The sequence below is a fragment of the Gambusia affinis genome, linkage group LG13 (assembly GCF_019740435.1).
Source record: "Gambusia affinis linkage group LG13, SWU_Gaff_1.0, whole genome shotgun sequence".
Classification (NCBI taxonomy): Eukaryota; Metazoa; Chordata; class Actinopteri; order Cyprinodontiformes; family Poeciliidae; genus Gambusia; species Gambusia affinis.
Window position 1 is genome coordinate 18,948,071 of NC_057880.1, and position 26,037 is coordinate 18,974,107.

At 38.7% G+C, this 26,037-nt stretch overlaps 2 protein-coding genes across 6 annotated transcripts; both read right to left on the minus strand.

Annotated features, from left to right (window-relative positions):
• Positions 1 to 40: 40 nt before the first annotated feature.
• On the minus strand, positions 41 to 15,573 carry rrbp1a (ribosome binding protein 1a). Of its 5 annotated transcripts, none has more exons than XM_044137250.1 (27): positions 15,339 to 15,573; positions 12,473 to 13,448; positions 11,117 to 11,280; positions 10,899 to 11,021; positions 9,588 to 9,740; positions 9,324 to 9,442; positions 9,035 to 9,188; positions 6,365 to 6,503; positions 6,102 to 6,283; positions 5,987 to 6,024; positions 5,790 to 5,865; positions 5,663 to 5,700; positions 5,499 to 5,580; positions 5,377 to 5,414; positions 5,079 to 5,151; positions 4,903 to 4,992; positions 4,734 to 4,820; positions 4,548 to 4,637; positions 4,372 to 4,464; positions 4,242 to 4,292; positions 4,078 to 4,158; positions 3,330 to 3,413; positions 3,015 to 3,092; positions 2,414 to 2,497; positions 2,227 to 2,325; positions 640 to 783; positions 41 to 546 (listed from the first exon to the last, which is right to left on the minus strand). In XM_044137250.1, exons 2-27 carry the CDS (start codon positions 13,428 to 13,430, stop codon positions 508 to 510), a joined length of 3,357 nt encoding a protein of 1,118 aa, XP_043993185.1. In that variant the 5' UTR covers positions 13,431 to 13,448; positions 15,339 to 15,573; the 3' UTR covers positions 41 to 507. The 5 variants fall into 5 exon arrangements, with proteins under 5 accessions (XP_043993185.1, XP_043993186.1, XP_043993184.1 ...); XM_044137251.1 differs by having other exon boundaries at positions 5,987 to 6,021; positions 11,117 to 11,283; XM_044137249.1 differs by having other exon boundaries at positions 11,117 to 11,283.
• Positions 15,574 to 19,453: 3,880 nt separating this feature from the next.
• Positions 19,454 to 25,937, minus strand: snx5 (sorting nexin 5). Its single transcript, XM_044137254.1, has 13 exons — positions 25,770 to 25,937; positions 23,868 to 23,972; positions 23,645 to 23,755; positions 23,346 to 23,467; positions 23,141 to 23,264; positions 22,718 to 22,813; positions 22,512 to 22,617; positions 22,349 to 22,424; positions 22,207 to 22,246; positions 22,028 to 22,114; positions 21,481 to 21,640; positions 20,909 to 20,994; positions 19,454 to 20,671 (listed from the first exon to the last, which is right to left on the minus strand). Exons 1-13 carry the CDS (start codon positions 25,800 to 25,802, stop codon positions 20,621 to 20,623), a joined length of 1,197 nt encoding a protein of 398 aa, XP_043993189.1. The 5' UTR covers positions 25,803 to 25,937; the 3' UTR covers positions 19,454 to 20,620.
• Positions 25,938 to 26,037: the final 100 nt, after the last annotated feature.

A 26,037-nucleotide genomic window follows, 5' to 3' on the forward strand; every position in this document is an offset into this window, starting at 1 on the left:
CTCTCCACTCTTTCATGCCTCTTCACAGACATGCAATCGGTAGTGCTCAACTGTAGTTTATTCATTCATACAAATCTGATGTGTTTGTCAGCCAGCTGCAGAGGAAAGCGGGCTCTACAATGAACCATAAAGTGTTCCCATCATTCAACCACATAGAAAAGACATACAAAGTAATTGCACAGATTGAAGCACGTCTGACGTGCATTCACGTTCCCTTTTTAACACTGAACTATGGGGGGAAATGTTTGGACTATAAAGCAAAGGGATAAATAACTTCTGACATAGTCAGAATCGTAGATGGAATGTGGGCTTCAGTAAAGACTGCAGCAGGATACTCTCCTCTAATCTTACTTTGAAATATTCATTACACAAAAATATTTGATCCCTAAAAGTTGCAATGAAATGCAAACAACTACAGTACAAGAAAGAATAAATTTGGAATGCATAACTAGGTAATTATAAGGCATATTTGGCGGTTTTATTGTAGCGTTCCTGGTGAGCTTCGACTCAGACGGATGTTCCTTCCTTCAGTTCCACAAATTCCCCCTAAAGAAAAAAAAAGAAAAAGAAATATAAAAAAGTGACAAAATAGAGAAAGATTAAAAGCCAATCTGTGTGTTATAGCAGTATGAGACGCACCTTGACCTCCAGGTGTTCCTGTAGTGTTCTCACAGTCTCTCTCTCTTTGGTCAGCTGCTCCTGAGTAGCTTTAAGAAGCTGCTGGAGCTTAGTGGCTGCTTGGCCAAGGTCTTTGGACAGCTTCTTCTCCTTCTCAAGGCGCTCCTGTTCAAATAATTATAGCCAACAACTATGAATGGTGCAAAAATCTATGAAGATTTTGAAAATCCGTTTCAAAGATTTGAGGAAAAGAAACTAAATGGCTGAAGCTTCGACAGATAAGGTTGTCAAAATTAGCCATGTCAAACTGTCACCAATTGTAGAGAGGGTCTTGTTTCACATGCTTAGATGTTGGTGTTTAACTCAGACAACCACATAATTGTACTGCTCTCACAGTCAAGTACGTAATTTTTTTTACACCAGTTAAAGTGTTTCCATATTTTTGCACAAGCTATAAGGAACTTCATAGGAAACAACATAAACTGGTTGTTTTTGAACATCTATAATCTGAAAAATGTGGGGTAGATTTGCACTTAGATTTCTACCTAACCTGACAGAACAGGAGGGCATTAATCTGTAAAGCAGCCAAGAGGAACATGGTTTGTCTGGAGGAGCTGCAGAGGTTCGCAGCTCAAATAGAGAAAGATTCCACTGACAAAACAACTTAGTCTTGCACAGCGCTACACAAATCTGGTCTTTACTGAAAAGCAAAAAGAAGATGGCTGCTGTTCAATGTGCCACAAAAAGTCCTGTCTGCAGTTTCTTAAGTCAAATATGGAGAACAGCAAACATGTAAGAAGAAGGTCATCAAACATGTTGAGAGGAGAACAAATTTGACTTTTAGGACTATAAGCAAAGCTATGTGGATAATCCACACTTGTAGGTGAAATTTAGTATGGGCAGGAACCTTGCTGTGGGGATTCTTTTCTTCAGCAGGTTGTGGTGGATTCTTGTCCAGGTTATGATAATCCTATGTGCTTCAAACAAACTGGTCTCACAGAACTTTTGAGAATTTCCCAGTGGAAAAACTAACTTACATCCAACAGGATGCAAGTTGGGTAACCATGTTACCATCGTTAATATTTGGTAACCATGGTGCAGTTTTGTTTGTTTTTTTGTTTTTTTGTCTGTAATTAGTTTTTTCTTTAAGGTTGTTGGTTACTGTGTGACCTGCTGTGTGTTTACCAATTCTGTTGAAATTGTTTATGTTCTGAGGGGGGCAGAGTTATATACTGTAACTGACAAATGTGTACAGTATGTATACCGTACGCTAAACATATCTTTAAAAAAAAACAAAACATAAAGAACTTTTCGTCTTCTCTTGTATGAGAGGTGGAACGTCTTTGAAAAATAGAAGAAACTCAGTTACCCTCTAAACACTCAAGATTTACTTTAACCGGGACAACGATGCTGGACAGAGCTAATGGAAACATTGATTGAGATCGTAAACACAGCACAACTTTAGATCAATATTCTCTCACTTGTATATTTGGGGCTGACAGATTTTTGTGGCTTCTTCTGAATAATAAATAAAGGAAAGTGTTTATCACAGCAGAATGAAAAGGTGCTGTACTGAGCAAAACATTACATCTGGGTATCCTAACACACCTTGAGCTGAGCTACGTCTTCTATGTCAGATTGTGGCGCGTCTGCAGAAACTTTTAAAAGATCCAGTTGGGCCTGGAGTTCCCCCACCGTCTTCTGGGCCTGAAAGTCAAAGAGGAATCGCAGTGTGACTCACTACAGCTTCACAAGAACACACGACCAGCGAGTGCACTGGTAACTTCTCTGCTACCTGCTCGAATTCCTCCAAGAGCTGCTGCCTCTGAGTCTCTTCTCCGCGCAGCTTCTCTGTCGTCTGACTCAACTCATTCTGAACCTGGCAGCACACACACCATCAACACGTTGTAAATACACACTTTTCCAGATACGCACGTATCAAATCAGCACACTGAAGCTGGTCCAAGTTAGTTTCTTGTCGATATGTTTTAGCTGAAATGTTCAAGTAGAGAACTTGTGTTCTACTCTATTAATGGAGAAGAAAATTTGTTAAAACAGGATGGAGGGGAGCATGCTAACATAGAGGAAGAGCAGCAGTGAGGGTTAAGTGTACTTAGCCGACGCAAACAATTGTTAGCATACAGAGCCGCTGTCAGAGGAGTACTGGACAGACTGGAAATAAAGCAAGCCCTGAATCTAAACTCATCTGTTTGCATTTACACACGCTGGTTTTATTGTTTAGGACGTAAGCCATAAAACCTGATGGCAAATAAAAAGGTTCTTTATTTCAGATTAGACCCAGCTCCTATGGAACGAGTTCTGGACTGCTGTTCCAGTCGCTGTCTGGTACTTTCTGACAGGAAGTGGAGGGTGCCCTGTGATCCTCGCACCCTGACCTGACTGGGTTTGGCCTCAGCCGGGCCGTTCTGCTCTCCCTGAGTCCGCTTCGTGATCTCGCCCAGCTGTACTCTGACCTGAAACAGGAAGCCGTCGCCAGTCACTTGTTATGTAATCGCTGTGGGTGAATCCCTTGATGTCACCGACACCTTACAGAGCAGGTTGTGAGCATAAAGGAGGGATTTCAACTAATTCCTCACGCCTCCTCTCTCAATGCAGTTGCTCAGGTATTTGGATTTGTACATGTTTGTCTTTGAAGGTCCAAAAAAATAAATAAAAAGAAAAAAGAAAGGAGCATTATAATAAAAACTCACCTGTTGGAGCTCCTCCTTGTGTGCCCGGACATCCTTCCGGGCCAAGTCCAACTGGTTTTGGCAATCTGACAGCTGCAGTTTCAGCTGAGAATAGAGTGGACAAATAAAAGATATGAAACAGATGGAATTGATTTAGGTTCAGCTTCTTCACTCATATTCCTAAATAAAATCCCGGGCAAAAATTTGCCTTGAACATTAGTGAACAACCAGCATCAGGGTATAAAACAATAATGTAAGTTTTGATCATCAGATAGAGGTCTGCTCACTTCATCTAAAAAAAAAAGAAAAAAGAAAAAAAAAAAGTATGGCAGAGGAAATGTGCTCTGGTCACGAGGAAAAAAGTGAACATTTCAATCCAAAAGATATTTTAAAAATTCAATTTCAAACTTCCATGGTTTGAAATTGGAAAAAAAATTGAGTACAAAACATTTAACATTCAAATGTTGTAAATCATGAGTCAACACAATGGTGAGTTTGGCTTCTTTCACAGCTTTTTAGGGCTGGATCTCATTTAAAGTAATCATATCGGGAATGTTGTCTTACACTAAGATTCTTTTAAAAAAGGTCAGTTTATGACAACTTTATGTAGCTTAAAAAAAGAAAAAGGAAAATCCAAGGATTTATAATCACAAATTCATTCCTGATTAAAAGAGGTTCAAAGTTGAAAGAGTAATACATGGAGATTTAATAAAAAGACAGGTTGTATTAATTGTGTATTTATATAAGAAATTGGTTTCTGCTTGTGTACCTGCTCCACTTCCTCTGAGGTCATTAGGTTATCTGATTGCTTTTCAAGCTGAGCTTCCAGGAGCATCACTTGTTCCTTCAACTGAACAAACACACAAAACAGAACATTTTATATTTTTACTCAAAAACTCCCTAAAAATGTGATTTATAAAAAGATAAATCAACCTGTTCTACACTTTGGTTCTCTGCTTCCAGCTTGCTGACTTTCTGCAAAGCCTGTCAGGGTCACAAAGGGAAGAGCGACGTCTCAGACAGAATCAGACTGAGCATGACCAAAGGTCAGGCTTCCACATACCTCCTTCAGCTGTTCTTCTGAGTTTGCCATCTTTGACTTCCAAACCAGCTCCTCCTCTTCCACGCTTTTCTGCAGATGTTTCAGCATTCCTTCCTGCATCATAATTACACAAGTAGTATTTATTTAATACAAAAAGCTAATGACTGTTCCATGTTATGCTGATTTCATCCACTTACAGTTTCAGCCAGGACCGTCCTGTACTGGTCACATTCAGCCTGAAGGGAACTGTAGTTCTCCTCTGATTCCTTCAGTTTCTCCAGCAACTCCTGTAACACGAAAAACATCCAAAGCTACTTCTGGAAACATATTCATTAACTTTATATTTGTTTGTGAAAAAAAAAGAAAGAAAAGGAAATGCTTACTGGCGATGCTGTGCTTGAATGAGACTCATTACTCTGCTGGCTAAGGGCCTCCTGAGCTTTCTGTGTAAATGCTTTTAACCAGTTGGGCTAAAAGAAAAGGAAAACAGAAAGATCATCACTGTGAATTGGATCGTTGTAACAGTATCGGTTAGTGATCTCTGTTACTTACCTGCTCTGCCTCCATTGGTATTTGTGGGAAGAGCGACTGAAGAGCTTCTTTGGCTTCGTTCTGAAGAGCTGCTAGTTCAGCAACACCATTCTGCAGCAGAGTACAATCTAATCAGTTGGTTCATAAAAATCAAGTCATAAAGTCATTCATGTAAAAAAAACTAAATGAAAGCTTACAGCATCTGTGGCAGCTTTTGCTTCCCTCAACTCCTCTTGCAGTGATGCAACAAGGGAATCCTTCTCAGACAGACTGACAAAAAACAACAGCATAGTTCCTCAGTTCTGTTGAACCCAAATTAAAGCACAGATACAACAGTTCTCTATCAATTTATGGCAGATGTTCCTACAGTGGTCAGGTAATAAATAAACCAACAAAAGCAACTTTTGACCATTACATAAAATGAATAAACTCTGGAGACAGATATTTTCCATATTCATGTACATTCAACTATTATACATAGTTGCAGTATGTTACCTGTTCTGCAGTTGTGCGAGCTTTGCTGTACTGTCCGACTAGAAAAACACAAAACAAAAATTTTTGTTCAGCAACACCGCGTCGGGCATAGAATAATTTACATTCAACACGGAGAAACTTACTTTTGCGTTTTCAACTTGCACCATCTCTTCTTTGAGGTTTTTGAGTTCTTCCTGAAGTGAGCTGATGAGGCCGGCATCCTCACTAAACAGATTAGCATCATTTAATTTGATCCTAGCCAGCAGGGATCTCTATCCCTTTGGACAAACAAAGGAAAATGCCTTACCTCTTATTTTTTTGCTCAAGTTCAGTAATAGTGTTCTCCTATTGGATCAGATTGTCATTGTTAGCACCAGGAATAACAGTGGCTCCACTGGACAGTGGATTTAGTACCAATTGATTGCAACACTCACTGCTGCTTCCTGCTTTAATTGCAGCTGCTTCAGTTCTTCATGAAGTGAACTCAGCTGGCTGTCCTTTTCTTGAAGGCTGGAAAAAAATAGACAAAACAAAAAAAAAGAAAATTAGTAAAAAAAAAAATAATAATAATAATAAAAATCTTCCCTTTTGCATGTCATGCTTGCAAAACACAAAAGACAACCTCACTTACCTGAGCTTTAGATGTTCCAGTTCTGCTGGCTTCACCTGCTGATATAGTGATAAAAATCACTCAGCGTTTTGTCCAAGCAAAAGTCAAATTGAAAGATCAAACAAAAATGTCCTACCTGCTTGCCGTCCTCCTCCTGTTTGCTCTGACTAGCCTCCAGCAGCGAGTTGATGGAGGCCACCTGCTGTGTGAGCTGGCTCTTCTCCGCCTGCGTCTCCCCGAGCTGGGCAGTGAGGGTCTCCACCTGAGCAGAACGCTCCTTGGCCTCTGCCTCCAACCTCTCTATGCGCACTTGGTACTCTGCACGGACAAAATGCGACTTACTCTACACCGTAGCATGAAAATGATCATGAATACGACCCAGCCACGCCTTTCTCTGACCTGACACTGCGCCGCTGTCCTGCTGGCTCTGCTCCAGAGTGGCCTGCAGGCTGCTGTTTCTGCTCTGCGTCGTCCTGAGCTCCTCGCTCACCTCCTCAAGTCGCTTCTGCAACGCCTGCTCACTTTCTGCACGGCTCGCCTGGGGGATTTTGGTTAAAATGCATCAGACAGCAGGGGGCAGCAAAGGCTTACTGAATCATTGATTAAGACATGAACTTTGAAAAGAGTTAATTACATTTTTGGAAAAAGTAAAATAATAAATAAACACAACAAAGCCATACCCTAAGTGTTACAATCAGTTTGGCAGGGAAGAGTTAATATTTTAACACTTTTGCACAACAGTCTTGCAGAGAGGAATGTTAAGGAATTTAGAGACGATTCAGAGAAACAGCTCCCGCGCTTTTAGAGCACCTACTGGCGACATAGTAAGATGCTCGTAAATATGAAACAGCTGTGATGGAGAGTAGGTTAATGATTAAACAACAGGGCATGTCAGCTGCCCTAACTAAGTCGCTACAAATAACCAGTAATGGAGGAAGAGCCCCAGCATGTGAGCCACTGACGGTACAGACAAGTTGCAAATGAACTGAGATGTACTTCCTTTCAGTAAGTCACGGGGTTTGACTTGAAACCAGGAAGTGAACAAATATAAAACCAGTTTCAAAGTCTACCTGGGGAATTTATTTACTTTTCATCTTTGGGACCTGAGAAATTTGTAAGCTGTAAATAATTGAGTTCTGAACATTTTTCTGATGTGCAGTTTTCTTGGGATCATGATTCTGTAACCATAAAATTCTAATGTTTAGAAAGAAGTGCTAAATAACATTTTTGGTTTTGTAAAAGCATGCAATAAAGACGGGTGACCAAAGTGCAATACAGGGGCCATTTGCATCCCTTTGAATAATTTTTGACTAAAGCGGTATAATTTTCATTGATTAGTGCAGACAGACATATTTTTAAATATGTTTAAGTGTAATTTTTAAAAAAAAGAAACCGTCAGAATAGACACTTCAAATAAAAAAGTTGGATACAATGCTAATTTTTTTTTTTTAGCAAGTAAGGAGGATTCCAAACTGGACACACCCAATTATTAAAGCTGGCTAAATAAAGCAAGCGGTTTCGTTGTGACTCGTATTCTCTTCTTCCTGCTGAGAATAACTTAAGATTTCTAGAACAAGAAAACAATGTGTCCAAAAAAATTAGGACATCAACTGCCTTTCTTTGATATGATACTTTGTTTCCTTAAGCTATTGTTATTCATTTATTGTTGAGCAGGTGAAAATTTTAAATTGCGCATGGAAACCACAAAGAGCCTAGTCATGTTTTCTGTCAGGCTTAAAGGCTTAAGCTCTTTTTAAATACCTACAAATCCCTTTATCACCAGTCATATTTATTTGAGATGGTTTTAATCTTAAGAGTCCTCCAGAATCCTCAGGTATGAGGATGGGTTTAAAAATAAAGAAGTTAGAATGAAACATACAGGAGGCTTTTGCAGGTCTTTCCTAGGACAGGTGACGATGTTGGTGAGTTTAAAAGTGAACAAAAGATGCCTTTTTGTTAAATCTAGTATTGTTCCTGATATTTTCTTTGCATGTCATTTTCTTTACTTTAAAATAAGCTTATATTTTCATCTCAATTTTAATTGTCCAACTTTATCTTTGATTAACTTTTTCAGCTTTTTGTATCCCATTTCCATTAAAACGTTGAAATTTAATTTATATGCTGATTTGTATTTAATCCTACTTTATTTCTTATTGCCATCCCATCTTAAATTATTTCCATCTATTTCTTAGTACTATCAGGGGTTTTGTTGTTTGCTTGTATTTATGCCCAATTTAAAAAATATATTCACTGAATCTGATTGATAAAAATCCTTTTAATATTTGGTCAAAAAAATATTGGGCCAGGGCTGCACAGTGGTGCAGTTGGTAGCACTATTGCCTTGCAGCAAGAAGGTCCTGGGTTCGATTCCCAGCCCAGGGTCTTTCTGCATGGAGTTTGCATGTTCTCCCTGTGCATGCGTAGGTTCTCTCCGGGTTCTCTTGCTTCCTCCCACAGTCCGAAAACATGACTGTCGGGTTATTTGGTCTCTCTAAATTCTCCCTAAATGTGTGTGCATGGTTGTTTATTGTGTCTGTCTCTGTGTTGCCCTGCAAAAGACAGGCAACCTGTCCAGGGTGAACCCAGCCTCTCGCCCAGAAGGTAAGCTGGAGATAGGCACCAGTACCCCTCCTGACCCCACTAGAAGACAAGTGTTGGAAAATGAAAATGGATATTGGGCAATTTAAGCCTAGTTTTTCCAACAGTTTTCTGTGTTTTGGATTTTACATTCTTGTAAAGCATAAAGTCATATGAATGGTCCTTACAGAAATATTTAATAAAGCTTACCAGATTTAGAATCTTTACAGTATTTTTTTTGAAGGGGAGTCATTACAGAGCTACACCAATACCTAAATCCCTGCAGTAACCCAATCCCTGAACACAAGAAGGTCAGGGAATAGGTGGGAAAAGGCTTACTTTTTTTTCTCCACTTCATAACCAAGTGGCTACTGAAACATGACACTGGGTTTAATAGAAAACAACAAGAATAAATCTGCTTCCACATGGAAACCCGAGTACATCTCCTGTATATGACAATAAAAAAGTGCTGTTCCCACAGGCCGGGCCAACCTGCAGCAGTGAGAGCTGCTTCTCTGAGGCAGAGAGCTTGGACTCCAGCCCTTTCCTGACGTGCTCATCAGCAAGGAGACTTTCCGTCTTCTCTCCGAGCTCTTTGGTTAGCTTTGCACATTCCTGACGCAGCTTGGCCAGCTCTGCATTTTGTCTGAACGGAAAATGACGAAGGAAAAAAAAATGAGTGCGATTAAGTGAAGAAAGGTTTAGAAACCAAGTAATTCAATCACAAAACACCAGTTATACTACATATAAGGTCTATACTTAAATGTAGCTAGAAACTCACTTGCTCTCAGCTTGACTAGTTGCCTGGTTTAGAGCATCACGAAGGATTGAATTTTCCTGCTGCAGACGAGCAAGTTGGGCATTAGGACCTTTTTCCAGCTGGTCCTGCAGGCTCACGATCTGCAGTACAAAGTTTTTTTTATCAGTGGCACTGCAGAAAGACTGGCAAATAAAAGCATCTTTACCTATACTACAATATATTTCAGCACATAAGGAGCCAAGATCAAGTTCTTACCAAATGAATAGTGATATTAAATGAACTAACCTTTGCATTGAGCCTCTGGGTCTGGGCTACATGGTCCTGGTAACTGGCCTGCATGCGTGCTTGCAGAGCTATCATTTCTTGCTCCCTCTTACTCAGCTGAGAGCTGAGCCGTGTCTCCACGCTGGCCACCTTGGATTTCTCGGCTGACAGCTCCTGATGAACGCAAACTACAGTCAGACCCGTTCACTTCACATTTCTGAAGCTGCAGAGTCACTTCAGGGTGAAGAAATGTGGAAATAGCAGTCATTAATTTCACTTTTTAATCTTTACGTGAGACTTTGGTTTGGTAATTTTATTAAACACATAGTTTACAAAACAAATATGATTCAGTGTGAAACAGTGAAGCAACATTTAGATTTTCAATTCAAATTATGGTATACATTAAAGCTGAGTACTAACAAACCCCCACCACCCTCTGGATAAATTCTGACTTTAATACAGGAGCTTTATAAAGATTTGTTCCAATAAGAAATCTGGTTTTAATCAGCAAGTTATCCTGTGTGCTTTACTCCAACGCCACCTTCAGGACAAAAAAACTAACTAAATTTATAGTATGCATGGGTCAGTATGAGACACTGATAACCGTCAGTAAAAACATCAGTGCAGCACCACATTAAAGCAGAAATGTTTACTATTGGCCAACTGTTTTATTTAACCCTTTTGGCTGCCTTGATTTTATTTGTTTAATTTTTGCACAACTCTGTGTTGATTCAACTAACATGTGGTCAGATTGTGTGTTTCAGGGTAATTTTAAATTTTTATTATATTTCTCTTTCCTTTCAGGATGTTTGAGCCATTGACTCATTCAAAATCCATTTACTGGATACATAAAAATTGCAATCTGACTTGTTTTCCGTATTTCTGAGTGGAAAAACCCTCCAACACGTCATGTTTCATAGTTATCCAAGAAGGTGAAGATAGCTTTTTTCATGTATTGTAATTCTGCAATTTCATCTGTGACTTCACAACTTCACACAAAGACTAAAAATGATCAGATTCAGTGCTGCAGACTCTGATGAATAAACCTCGGGCATACACAGACTTGGGTAATACAAGACTTATTTTTTAAGATGGGATTGTTTGATTTATTTTCTTAGATTCCCAGGGAAAAGTGAAGTGTCTTAATGTTTGCCTATAATATCTCATTAATAGGATTTTTAAATCAGAGCAGAGATTGACATACATTTTTTAAGTTTGGTTTGTACCTTGGTTCACCTCGACACTAGCCTATGAGCAAATCTGAACAGCAAAACTTGATTTGAAGAATCCCAGCACAGAAAATGTGTCGTGATGAGCATTTCAGTTTTGAACCTTGGTCAGTTCTCGAAGACGATTCTTGGCTGCAGAAGCATCCTCCTGCTCTGCTGCCAGCTGTTTCTCTCTCTCCTCCAGCTGCTTCTTCAGCATGGCGACCGGATCTCCCTTCTGAGTGGCCTGAGAATCACAATACACAGGAAAAAAAGTACATACCTCTCTTTATGTTGTGGTTCTTCCCCCCATCCCCAATCATCAACTGCTGAGTTTCATACCGTGTGCCAGGTATCCTGGATGATCCCGACTTTCTCAGAGAGGATCTCGATGAGCCTGTGCGCCTCCCCCTCACTGAACACCATGCTGCTAATGGTGGAAACTAGAGATTTATAGGGCAGGTAGAGCGGAGCATCAGCACAGTCGACCACCGCCGCCGCTACAGCTGCTGGAGAGAAATAAACATGATAGCAGCAAACAAACAGATTTATTATTTTTGGAAAGCTTTGGGCTTTCCTGTAGATGACTGCATGTGAGGAAAAAGGACAAGGTTGAAACTTTGAGTCTGTGGCACTGGGCAGTTTCAGATGGTAAAATGCTGGGTCGCTGTGGCACCAGGCGGAGACCAGCTGCAGCGAAAGGAGAAGGTCAGCCCCTCCTCTCTGCTCATTGTCAGAGGCACTGAAAAGCTTTGTAAGCTAACCAAACAGGGCCAACAGTGTTTGGACAAGCTGCTGTGCTCTACGTCTCACAGAGCAGCGTGCCAGTCGTTACCCACCACTGCCCCTTGGTACTGTGGGTACACAGCTGGAAGCTCATCAGTACTGACAGGTTGTTTCTGCCTTGCACTAGACTGAGCAATTATGTAACCCAACTATGCAGGCATGCCTTCCCTCTCGATTCAGCAGCACGAAACGCATAATCATCAGTGTTGTGGCTAATGTAGTTCCTGGCTCCACGACCGCTTCCTGCACTTCAGAGACGACGACCAATTTCTGCAATGGAAGCTCTAAAAGCAACAGCAGCTCTGAGCTTTTGGTAAAGGATCAATGACCAGTTTCCTTTTACTTTTTCATATATATTACCAAACTAAGTAAAAATATATAGTGGCACATTTAAAAATGGAAATACAGCCATACTGACACCACTAAATCAAGCTTCCTACATGTTTTTCTATTTCTGATTCCAAACTTTTTCAGACTCAAATTTCCAGAGTTCCCATTCCTTCCAGAAAATTAAAAAAATAAAGCAAAGGTTTTCTGTGATTTTATGGCAGATAATTATTTGAATGTAGAAACTGTAACTGCTGAAAGAAGAAAGGTGGATAATCTAACAGACATAGATAGGTAGAAGAATTAGACAGATGAATGCGATGGACAAAAGGACAAATGGACTGACAAAACAGAAAGAACGAATGACGATGGATAAATTTCTTTAGACAATGTGAAAAGAAATAAACATTTCCATAATTTCTATTTTCTTTCCATGATTATCCAGATTTGGAGAAATCTTTAATCAAATGATACATTTTTCACAGACTGTGAACTCTAAAATGTTTAAAATACAACCAAACATAAATATACAACATGTCTTCTAAAGCAGAATGAAGTAAATTTGTCCTGATTACAGTTGCTTACCAAGCTCAGACTTCTTCTTGGAAGCTTTCTTTTTGGGTTCTTGTGCTTTAGCTGGAGGAGGAGCCTGCTGAGAGCCCACTGGAGGCACAGCCATTACTGGGACATCTTTGGTGACCACCTCCAGCACTGGGGCGGCCTTGGATGGAGCTGCTGCCGACTTGACTGGGGCTGTAGCGGACTTGCTTGGTGCCGGGGCAGACTTGTTTGATGTGGGGGTCGAAGCTTTAGCCTGGGCATTGGTGGATTTAGCCAATGCAGGGACAGGAGCAGAGGCTGGTTTGGTTGACGGAGTAGCCGAAGTGGATGCAGGAGAGGATTTTGAAGATCCAGAAGCAGACTTGGTTGAAGGTGGTGCAGAGGACGAGGCGGCTGCTTTGCTCTGCACAGCTGGGGGAGGCTGGGTTGTAGGAGACACTGCTGAGGACTTTACTGGCACTGCAGCAGGCACCATCGGGGCTTGCTGAGTTGAGGCTGGCTCAACCTTTGCCACCTTCTTCTTCTTTTTGTCCTTAGGCGAGGGCACAGGCAACGGCTCAGCAGCAGTTCGGGGTTGTGTCTCCGCAGCCATTGGGGCAGAAGATGGTTTAACTTCGAGGACTGGAGCAGGCTCAGGGGCAGGAACAGCAGATACAGCTGGAGAAGCAGCAGCAGGCTCAATGGCTGCTTCAACTTCAGAGTCAGCAGCTTCTTCAACTTTCTCCTGTTCCGGGATTTTTCCATTTGGCTTTTCCTCCTTTTTCTTCCCACGGCTCTTCTTCTCTGCTACTTTATCCTTTTTCTTTTTCTCCGAGCGAACTGTCTGTATTTTACCCAACTCCTTGCGTTGTTTAGCGAGGGCCTCCTCATAAGAGGTTTCCTTCATGGAGAAGGTGGAAACAAGGGCAATCCCTACGGCAGAGATTACCATGAAACCACCAAATACCATAATCCCAAGAGTCTGGGGGTCGTAGATATCCATATTTTGCTTTCAGTAAACCTAAAAGGAGAAATAGAAACCTATGAACATAAGTAATAATCAAACATACTGTTTACAGCAATGACATAAGCCAGTAATTAGGGTAGTATGGTATTGTATGTCAAGCTAAAAATAAGAAAACAGCAGTAAACATAAAAAGAAATGCTCTAACAAGGTCTTTACATTTAACAACCTCAAGGTGTCGCTAATATCCCTAATACGTTTGAGGCTGCAGTGTGACCAGACTGTGCAGCTCAGATCAGACCTAAAAAATACACACTTCTACTAGGGTAAAGCATCTGCTTAAATAACTGAAGGATCCTCCTACTCTTAATGTTGTTTAACAAAAAGAACAGCATCAATAAGCATTGCAAGAGAAAACAGAAAAACAAACTAAGCAGGAGTCTGTATTACCCAACAGCTTTTTAGCCAATAAAAACATTTTCTTGGGTGGTGGTGGAGAGATATATTTTGCTTTGCTGTTTATTTGTAATATTTTTTAAACATTATTTACACTTTTTATATACATGTACATGCATGTTTATAATAATCTTTGCACTTTCTCTAAAAAAAAAAATTTAAATAAAAAAATTTTTTTCCTCCAAAATATATAACAAAGATTAATTAGAAGTGCATTTTTGTTGGCATGAATGTAAATGTTATCACACTTATTTTTTAAACTAATGTCAAAAATGTAGATTGTTTTATGAAATTTTGTTAAATGTTTAATAAAACCAACAAAACTATCTAATAAGATCGAGCATGATTCAATAATTAAAGTAATGTAAAAAGTATTTTTAGTAGCAAACACTCTATAATTTGATGCATTAATAATTATTAATGAGTATCCACACAAAGCAAGATGTTTTCCTCAAAAGCTGGTGGATTGCATTTATTTCCTGTCCTGTTAACAAAAAAAAAAAAGGCCTGGAAGGCTTTCAATCTACAACCCCAGTCACAAACCAGAATGCTGAGCCTGCAAGGCAGGAAAATCTGCCTTAGATACACTAAAGCACCTTCCTTACTTTATCCCAGCACCAGTCTTGGCTTTATTTGTGTCTATCTATATATTGAAATCCAGGAAATAATATATATATATATATATAGGTAGTTTTTTAGCAATTTTAGTACAGTCAGAGTCCAGAGTCCCTGTTCATTGTTGCAGGGAAAGAGAAGCTGAAAGGAGAATGTGCTGCTTCCTGATCTGCGGTGTCACACGTCAGTGCATCTCCACTCAGACTGAGCAGAAGAGGAGGACTTCAAGAAAACCCAACCAAGGATGATTTCAGCCTCAACAGGATACTCAACCTACTGATGTGTTACAGGCTACGTGTACTTTCCAACTCCAACCTCCCAGCCTTGTATTCGTGTGCACCGGATTCCCTATGTGGGAATACAAATAAGCATTTATCCGCTATTATTTCTCTTTCAGGCGTACTGTTAGCAATATCTGAGCATAACTCGTCAGTTTTTGTTACACAATAAAAGAAGTTTTCCACGAAGTTTTTGACTAGTTCATTAAACACATTTAAAGGGGTCTGAAGAAAAGGGGGGTAGAGGCAGTTAAGAAATATTATATGCACAAAATCCAACATAACAATGACATGGTGCAAATTATCACAAGACATAAAGCTTTAAAACGTTACTTAACAGCTAGCTGTAGCGCTATCAGTGTTAATCAATGGATTTCGCTAATGTCCAGCATACCAACTGTTGGTCTACGCAAGAAAACGTTACAAAGCCCGCAATAAAACCTGAAAATAAAGAACCAAAAGTCTAAATAATTCCTCTTAAGTTTTACCTGCAGACTCTCAGTCCAAGTAGTTATTTAACAGTTCAACTCGAAGATAGCTGTCCAAGCTAGCTAAGCCTGACTCAATGAATAAAATTTTCCAAGAATCCCATACTTACTGCGCTGCTGCTCCTGATAAAAATACAGCTGCTTGCCTCAAAAAGGTACTGGTTGAGGACAAAAAACAGGCTCTGGGTTGGAGATGATGTGACTTCTGTGGAAAGCTACCTCTCTAATCCAGCTAACTTGAATCTTATTCTTTTTTCCTCTAACGGCGCTCCCCCCCTCACTCCGCTGGATCCGTGGTCTGCTGTGAAGTCGTGGCACTTCGAGCTGACTAGACGCGCTGGCCCCGTGCCCCTTCCAGCTACCATAAATCCAGAAGGGCTCTGATTGGCTGAGAAGGAGCTCAGACAGGAAAAGGTTCCTGCTGGGAGTTGTAGTCCTTCACTGTCAAGTCAAACAAAAGCAGTTTGTTTTTGAATGGACACCTTCCACAATCACATCAACACAGCGATTAATACTGTTAGACTTTCAAATACTTTAAGTTAAGTGTAGCAGCCTTTTTAGAAATAGAAATAGAACTCCGTACAAAGTCTGTCTGGAGAAACAACTTCCTGACTAAACAAAATAAATTCAAAGAATAAACACATTTTGACAAGCTTCACATCTATATTATTGTTAAAACAACCTGTTACGACGCGCGCGCGCGCACACACAGTGTGTGTGTGTATTTTAGAAGAAACAAAATTAAATTGCAAAAGTAGTATGAAATAAAGCAGTTATGAGAGGCCTTTTGATGTTATCAGTATTTATCATCCTTGTGGTGGAACTGTGGCTCGCGTTTCATTAGGGTGAATATTTTTGGCAGATTTTCTCCTATGATAGTCTCCAGGCATTATGAATATTTCAGTTCATATTGAGTTTTTCAGACACATTCACACAACTATTCAGTGAAAGCATGATTTATAATAACTGCTTTTGTTAGAGGATTTAAAGTTTGAGTTGAGCATACTTCTACGTCATACACCGTTACTCTGTCTACATATAAAAAGGCCTCCACATCCAGTGCAACAGTTTTAAGATGGAAAAGGTAAGTTTCTGTGCGGAGTGAGAAGTGGTCCTTTAACTTAAGGAATTACACAATTAAAAATCAATGTGGAAATGATTCCAAATTGAAGAAAAATAGTATACAATTTGTTTTAGCCAATAAATTAGGGCATCTATGATGAAGATGCAGCCTTCAGAAAGAGATATGCTTCCACCCAGATAATGCCTTGTTCAGCAAAATCCTTGGCTATGTTGGAGAGAAAATGCCAAATCACATTCTGCACGTTCCATAGCAGCAAGGCTCCGCTGTAAAAGAGTTTGCATGCTGAACATATCTGTCAGTACATTTTACAATACTGTGAAAAACAGATTTCTTGTCTTTCTTTCTTTGTCACAGGTACATATTTCAGCTCAGTAAAACACAATATTTGTCTGGGTATATCAGACAAATATACCCAGAATAAACTCTTTTCAGTTTGTGCAAATTAGTTTATTAAAATATATACTTCACACACTGAAGCAGGTAAATGAATCATCTTTTGGAATCATTACTACTGATTAGTTACATAAACTTCAATAAAGCTCTGTGATCAGGTCACTTGAGACAAAACCAAAGCTTTTTTTTGTCATCTAAAATGCTACTTCTGGTATCAAACATCCCCACTGTAAAATGCAGTTATGGCAACATTATGGTTAGAGGAGGTTTTCTTTCAATGGTGACAAATAAGATTTTTAGAGTTTACTTTCCAACAGGACAATGCAAACCATATCCATGTGTTAGGATGGCATAGTCAAAGTAGACCAAAAGCCTGTTGAGAATTATTGGCAGGGCTTATGAATTTTTCTTTACCTATGCTTTCAACCTAATGTAACTGAGTTTGAGGTGCTTCCTTATTTGCAATAAGGAAGCTGTAATTGCAACAATTTGTAATTGCCTTAATTCCTGTACACTCCACACTTTTCTGGATTTCCATTTATGATGTGTGGAAGCCATGAATTTTACCCTACCACTTCAGAATTATATATGGCTTTGTGTGCTTAATAAAATACATTGAAGTTTGTGTTTGTAATGTAAGACAATGGAAAAAAAAGTAAATGGTGATAAACACTTTGTCACAGAGGAAGGCATATCCTTTACTCTGACTTGACAGAAACAAGAAACTAAAAAGTCAGTAAATCTGTATCTGGATGAAACATCTGGTTCTGTTTCAGTAAGGAAGCACACATGAATCAGTTAGATCAGCGAGCCCTGCAGGTGCACCATTTCTTTAATAAAGGCCCTTCAGGGGACACAATTTCTATTTGAGGAGGTTTTATGCATAGTTTCTGCAAGTCCTGCTTCAATACTTCAGCTTGTGCCTCATGTAGAACAGTGGAGAGCACTTTACTGCCCCTATCAAGAGCATGATGATGGTAGAGATCACTTAACCATGAAGCAGACCAGAGAAGTAACAAGCTTGAGCTGCTTTTCATTCAACAACATGAAATAACAGACTGAGACTGAGAAAGTCTTTGTCTTTTTAGATTTTGCTGCTTTTGTCATAATTCATCACAACAAAGTAGCAACATAAAATAAACATGAAAAGACCAAATATAGAAACTTCCAGGACTGAAGCTGCAGTGATGTGAAGCAATAGCTAAAAATAAATGCCTTTGTTTCATGGAGTAAAAACAGGCTGCTCATTTAATATTTGCAGCTCATTAATCCTGATGTTACAAAAGCAGACCTTGCTCTTTGGATCCGGCGTTGTAATATCTCTTTAATGTTGCACTTTTAAATACTGTTTGCTCTGACCACAGCTGGCAAACTAATCTGTTTGCACAGACAATTTGTCATCAGCTCATTGGCTAGAGTCTCCGGTGTTATCCAATCATTGAATAGACCAAACCTTGGAGGTCATTGTGACTGCAGGACTTGGGTCATCATTATTGACAAATCCATCAGGGACATATATTCTGCTTGTGAGGGAGTCACAACTTTGAAAGTCTCACACATAACCTTTTGCCGCCATAGTCCTGTAATGTAAATGTCAGCCCTGATTAGACAAGTCAGTATAACCTAAAACATTAGGTTTCAATTATGGTAAAAACAATAAAATATTACTATATGCTGCTATAATTTAAATTAGACTAGTTAATAATGTTTCATACAGTAGACAAAAACGTTTTAGCCTATCCTGGGTAGCAGTTGTTCATGAATGAGAACATGCAGTGTGTGCAGTTTGCACATCATTCCCATGAGATCCTTGGCATTTCCTTAAAGTTTACCTAACACACCACGGTGTCCCATTCTGAGATTCTCAGTGGTCAATGGATTTAACACAAGCATGCACACAGCTGTGTTTAAAGGACCAATATGGTTAAACTTAGTGGGAGCAGGATACACAGATACTGCCCCCTGGTGGAGTTTGTAACCATATTTTGTATAGTATAAATTAGAACGTCACCAATACGTAAAATTATTTCAAGGATTGAATCCAAAATGTTATAGCTTCACATAAAAATATACTTTAATTCCTAAAAACTAATAAAAAAATATATATTTAAGACAGAAATGTTATGCAATTGCCATGTTATGTTCCACATATCATAGGCAGACTGTTGACCTGACACCAAAACCACCCACAAAGAGGGTAAGCCCCAAAAGGTTGCTGCTAAGGAAGCTGGCTGTCAACCAAGCACACTAATGTAAAGTTAAGCAAAAGGAAAAGTGCGGTAGACAAAACTGTTCTCAAACTGTGCTGCACTGGGTGTTCAAGGGGTATTAGGCACCAGATCTATAACTATTGAACGACTTGGGCATCTATTACAGCTCAGCAGTCACAGGCTGATTGCCTCCATGCCATGCTGCACTGATGCAGTAATTAATGCAAAACAGACACAACTACGGATTCAGTGTATATACTGTACGACAACAGTTCTGAAATTGATACACTTTTTAGTAAGTCAGCATTTCCATATTACAAATCCAGTAATGATCTTATGTATTAAATTTTTCAGAAAACTGCATTTTGAGTTTCATAATAGTCATGAAAGAATAGAAAATAAAAGAAATACATTACTGAATGTAGCACATGTTTGAGCTTCACTTTTAAAATTATTTACTGAAACAAATCTGTTTTATTGAGATGAACCTGTGGAGTCCATATGGGACACGCAGAAAAATTGACTCAACTTCAAAAAGATTATACTTCTGATAAATTTATTCAATGTCTTTACAAATCCATAAATGCTATTGTTTGTAAGAAAATTTATTATGAAAAAGAATGTGAACAGTTGTAATCTTTTAGAAATACATTCCATTTCTTTATAAAACTATAATGCATTGTAACACTCCAATGAGTAGGGCACGATTGTAGAGGGCCTTTCTCCATCATAAGTGCATTTTCTTCAATTCACAATAAACAAACTGATAACAGGAGGTCCTACACATACCTGATTCATTTTGTAAGACTAATAATCATAATCAAATGAAAGAGGGGAAAGTAAAGACAGACAAGTTACATTGTCAGAACTAAAGAAGTAACTTGCAAAAAAATGGTTGGGTGAATAATATTTGGCAGTGAGGGTGGAGGGAACGTCCTCAAACATATTACAAACTGATTATCGTTAATTTTTATTCCCGTTTGTTTTATGCTGCTCTTCAAAATTTTGCATAAACATCCTTTATAAATGTAGAACATGAGGCAACTTCCCTAAGAAACAAGGACCAAGTGTGAATCTAGTTTTGAGCATTGAAAGATTAACATTTTTATTCATTTTTTTCCAAATTCAGTCATGATTTTCTTGGCTGTAAATCAGTGTATGATTTTGAATACAACCATATTCTAGGCACTCTTTTCACTTATGCAAGAGTTCCATTGGAAAACAAAACAAAAATCCTCATGAAGCACATGAATAATGAAAAACAAAAATGGTGTAAGTTCGTTTAAAAGTAATCTAGAAGCAAAAATGAAGAACGTTAGATGGTAAACTGAGTTTAAGGAGAGAAAAAAAGGCAAAAAAACAAAACCAAAACCAAACAGTATGTGCATAAAACTTAGAAATGGAAAGATTTCACATCCACTAAGGGTGCATATTTATGGAAGGCCTTCATGATGGCAACCAAACCTTGAGCTATAGCTCCACATTAAATAAGACAGATGGACCAAAGGGCAGAAGACAGGAACTCTGTAAACACGAGGACATTGTGCTTAGCGGATACAGGCGGGGCTTTAACGTTGCATCAGATCCAGGTTGGCGCAGACACTGTGTTTGGAGACATGTCAATCCAACATGCCTGGGATGCCGGGATTCCGTTTGTAAAGATTGGTCACTTAGTGATGCTGGAACATTAATGCTTGAAGACATGTCAGTTGTTCTTGAGGAGATCAACGCATCCTTGCAAAAGAGCCACATTGTTCTGCAGAAATAAAAGAAGAAAAATAAATTATATGGTTGATCTGAAATTTGTTTCTTACTTTCCAATCATGAAGATTTTTAAAGTTCAATCTGAGAGTGTATATGGTGTTTATAAATAGGACACAAATAATTATGAGAACAGTGACTACTCAATGACTTTTCATGGTCCAAGCAAGAGGTTTCAACTACAGACGGCTAGAGAAACACAGAAGAAAAAACAAAACAAAACACTGTTTACCTTGGCATGTTTTATCTCAAGCTCAGCCATTTCTATGAGGTTTTTCCTGAAGGCCACAACTCGTCTGCCCTTGAAGCTCGTGAGTTCTGAAATAGATTGTTGTAGAAAAACAGTTTGCTCAGTGTCAAATATTTTAGAGTTAAAGAAACAACCACAAAACAAGTCTGTGTACTTGATCAGAGTTGTAGCTAATCAAGAATACAGACTTGAAAATGTTGGGAACAGGATGGTTAAATCTTATTTGTCCAACTGATTCCAGTTTGCTTATGCACATAATAAATCTTCTTCAAACTCCACAGTTACTTGTGGAGTACCACAGGATACAGTGCTTGGGCCACCAATTGCTTTAAAATTTCTGCTGTTATGCTAATAATTTCAGCTTTTAGTTCTTACCCTTCAGACAGACTTTTGTTCTGTTAAGCTGCGACACCTGCTTAATGTTTTCCTCTAAATGATGCGATTGGCTTTATCTTTCTAACTGTCTGTACTCTCTTTCATTCTATTGCCTTTAAAACTGGAGCTATATAAATAAAGTGAACTGAATTGCCTCTGAAACACATTAATACACAAACCTTTCTTGGCAGACTCTGACAGCTTGTCAAATTTCTGCAGGCACTGTCGCTGGTGTTCCTCTGCCTGGGGAATGTCCTTGCTCTTCAGTCTGGCTTTATCCAAGGCCTTGTTCGAGTTCTCGTAGTCAACCAACGCTCGGGCTCGCCGGTACAGAAGGTCCTTAAAAATTTTAAACAATTTCACAAGATAAAAAAGGAAATACGAAGAGCATTTAATTAAACACAATTCCAATTTAGCTTTTCAGTGTAAAACAGCACTGTGTCTTTCAGCTTGAGTTATTTTCTTATAACCTAACCCGATTTTAAACTTCTACACATCTTTATCCCTGACTTGTGTGGTTGCACTTAATTCGATTTAGGGGAATCAGAATGAAGGCAGGCTGAATATATACCATATTGTTCAGATTTTTATTTGAGAAGATAAATGAATACCTGCATCTTTTTCCTTCTAGTCTGCCATAGTCCATGCATTGAACTATGTGAATAAAAGCTAAGTAAATGTAATAAAATGAAATGAAGCATTTTCATTGAGGTTGGAACCTCTTACCTTGGCCGCCTGGATGTCCCTCATGTAGTATCTCAGCAGCTCTGTGAGTTTCAGCTCTTGGTCTGATGCTACTCTTCCTTCCACTTTCTACAGATGCATAAAAATACCAAGTTCAGCTTCCATAAATCTGTAGGCAAATTATAGGCATTCAGATTGTTGTGTGACACAGTTATACTTACTCTTAGTCTCTCGAACAGGTCTGACAGCTTCTCCAGGTTTCTGAAGCGAACATAGAAAAAGTCTGAGCAGTAGCACTAAAAGCTTATTTTACTATGTGTAAAATAAACCTATGTGTAGCAGTCACATAAGTATTAACCTCACTTCTTATTTGGTGTATTGTCTTCAGCACAGAGGCTGTTCAAAGTGGCAGAAATGTGAATGTAATCATCTGCAATATCTGCAAAAGCAGAAATCAAAATTAAAATTATGAAAACATAACACCTCAAAGAAGATTTTTTTTGCCGATGTTAAAATGATCAAATACTTTTGTGTGAACGTGTCATTTTCTCCGCTTTGGCAGTGGAATCTTTTATTTTGCTGTAGTAGTCAAGCAAAAATGTTTTCTCCTGCTCAAAAAAGTCATCTACTTCCTGTTCAGGAAACAGAAACATAAAATGTTATTTGAGGAAGTCAGAACAACACAGCAACTGCCATATAAAAACTAAGCAGTCAATCAGCCATGAACTCCACCTTTATTCCTGAGATGAGGACTTCATCTGCAGACTTCACCATGTTTTTGAAGAACCCTCCAAACATTTCCTTGGCATTCTTTCTCCTCACACTGAGCTAAAATAAGAAAATTCATAAAGTGTTAGAAATGCGTATGTAATTGACAAACTTATGTGTATGACAAAGTCTTCAGAAAATTAAATTACATAAGGTTTTGGTGTCCATAACTTGGCATAATCATATTTATCAGTAGCCAATGTTTTATTATCTCACTGCACTCTTCATTACACCACATAAAGTGTCCGAGTTTGGCCAGCAAACACAGATAAGTCTAACTGCTGATCGCAGCAGGATGCACGCCATGTGTCACACGTTTCTGGTGAACTCTTCCTTTCTTTCCAACCGACAACTTGGAAAAGGAAGTCAGCAATATGAGAAACTCACATCCTGGTCATACTCTAAGAAAATCTGGAAGTTTCTGTCCTTGCTTAGAACAGGGTGAGAAGACAATCTCTGCAGGAAGACTTCGTGAACTTGAACTGTTTTCTTGAAGACAGCCAGGTATTCACTGGAAAGCGACAAGAAATTATAGAATTTAAAAATATATACATTTGTGTATTTTAACATAAAATAATAAAATTAAACTCACGCCTCCAACTCCTGCTTCATTTTGGTATATTCCTCTTTAGTCATAGTGGCTTCACCTTCACCCAGTTTGTGCATCTTATCTCTTGGACTCTCAAAATCCGGCTTGGGGGGGGCTGGGGGGATCTAGAAATGTTTACGTAAGGCATAAGATTGCTCAAGGATTCTAACCAAATCAAAATCACAGTAATAACATGAATGCTTCATAATTTACATGCTAAATATGTGCTTCATCTGTGGTACATGCAGCCACCAAAGACAAACTATTATGCAATAACTTCAGTCCCTGTTAGTCCAACTTACGATCAGACCAGCATAGTCCTCGGTTTCAACCAGAGCATCATGCAGCCAGATGAAATCTTCATGCTGCCTGGGAACAGAGAAGTCTGGCTTCTGGAAGGAACTCAGTGTAGTCTGAGAAAAGGGATAATGTTCTTTGTTAAAAATCTTCTTGATAAATTAATTAAATAGAATTAGATTAGAAAAAAAAGTGCAGCATTTTTATGTTGGGGTTGTTTTTTTTTACCTTCGTATGGACTGTGAACTTGACTTTATCCCTTTCACACAGAGCATCAGGAATGTCAATGAGAAGCGAGGTATCATTGTTCAAGTCTACTGACACAGAGCGCAGCTAAGAAAGAAAATAAAATAACTTAACAGATATATGCACTTATATTCATTACCCACAGTGATATTTTCTATGCGTTTGTCTGTTAATCTTAATGATCATGGATTACAATTAAAGGCAAAATTAAATTAACTTAAGATTTACTTGGGACTCCTTTTTGTATATCTGTCCTAAAAATCAAATTAGCCTCTCCATTAACATTGTCAAAGGACAGACACTTCAAAATGTCCTCCCACAAGGCTACAGTTAATTTGTATTTTGTAAAACACAGGAGGGAAGCACCACCAGGAGACACAGCTTTACCACTAACTGTATAAACTTTACTCTGCACATCAAACAGTTAGAATTTACCTTCTCAATATTTCCTTGAGATTCTGGACTGATAGGGTATCAAGCAACAGTCCAGTTAATTTTCTCCTTAGCTCAGGTACAATATTTCAGAGGTTTTGTATTGGCCATGTTCTACTTTTCTATTCAGAAAAGTGACCAAGAGATTTTATTAGTTGTCAGCCATAATAAGTAAAACTAGAAGTAATAAAAACTTCACCTATATTTCATTCCATATAATGGATTTCCACTTTCAGTAGACAATTGTAATTCTAATTTATTAAGATGCATCTGTAAATGTGTCAGCAAAATCTTTCCAAAGCATCTCTTCGAATCCTCAGCCTGCTGATTTTTGTAGCCCAACAATGCACAAGCTGTTCACAGAAATGCTCTGTTTGCAGACAGTAGTTTCGCACGCCAAAAGCTGTTTCCCACTATCACCATCCGGTATTGTTGGGTAAGACAAATACAAAAACACACTGCAAAGCGAAATGCAAACTAACCTACTGGCTCCAAAAATGAAAAATAGTGCAAGAGACTTGTGATCCCTATTCACAGAGTATATCAGAATGCTAAGAAAAGTAAACATGGTTACAAAAAGGGAAATACAACATGATTAACAAATATACTATAGCCAATATCTACATCTATTTCAAAGTACTGATATAATTTATACATAGATATGTTGCAACACTGTTATCTAGTTTATTTTCTGAAGAAGATATCTAGACCCCACACTTGCTGATTCACTACCGCAACTCTGAGAAACCACTGGTTAGCCAACCACCACTACAGGAGGTGCATAAACTGTAACACTTCCAAGTACTTCATCCCTAAAGTAAGCAGCATGGAGGAACTTGCTTGAGCTTAGAAGCAAGGCCCACACACATTTTATAAAAATCTAGCTGAATTAAGTCAGTTCTTATGCAAGTGAAAAAACATGCTACTTATTATCAACTTTCATTATTTGACAAAAATGTTTCAGTTGGATACAAAGTGTAACTTCTGCTGCAGCTCGCCATCATTCTTTGATTCTCGAGGAGGAAAGTGTAAAACCCTCATGCCATCTTTGACTTCACTTGTAACACAAGTTAGATGATAGGCAACAATTTTAAGATTATACAGAGTATTAAATATTTAATCATACAAAGAGTAAATTCTTTGAGTTGGGCGTTTAAAAGGGTAGCCTGGTATTTTTGCTACCTTACCGCTAATCGGTGTTCATAGCAGGGGAAAAACAATAAAAACAGGGGATAAAGTTTTCAGCACTGACATTTTCATTCAATGGAAATCAACTATTGGAACTTACAGGCATCCTAATGACATTTCACTCATTAATTAGGCTATCAATATACCGTTAGCGAGTTTTAGCTAGAGGCTAACACCACCACTCAATAACTTTGCTACAAAAAGAAGCAACCGTTAACATCAAATAATCGTCTCAAATTACATATCACTAAGCAGCTACCGTACCTTTTCTTTGTCACTTTCGTCTATGGATGTCATGATAGTGCTCAAATTGACGAAAAAAAGAAAAACAGAAGGTCAAACTAAATCAAACTCGATGCAGGAAGCCGTCTTCTAGGTGGCTGGGTTAGCTTCCTAACAAACTGTCAAACAATTTTCCGCCCCCTTCCTGGTGATGAAAGCTCAAAAAATCCCGCCTTTATTAAACGTGATTGGTTAGAAATCTGAAACGCTAACGCTGCTATTGGATGAATACTTAATCAATCACGTCACA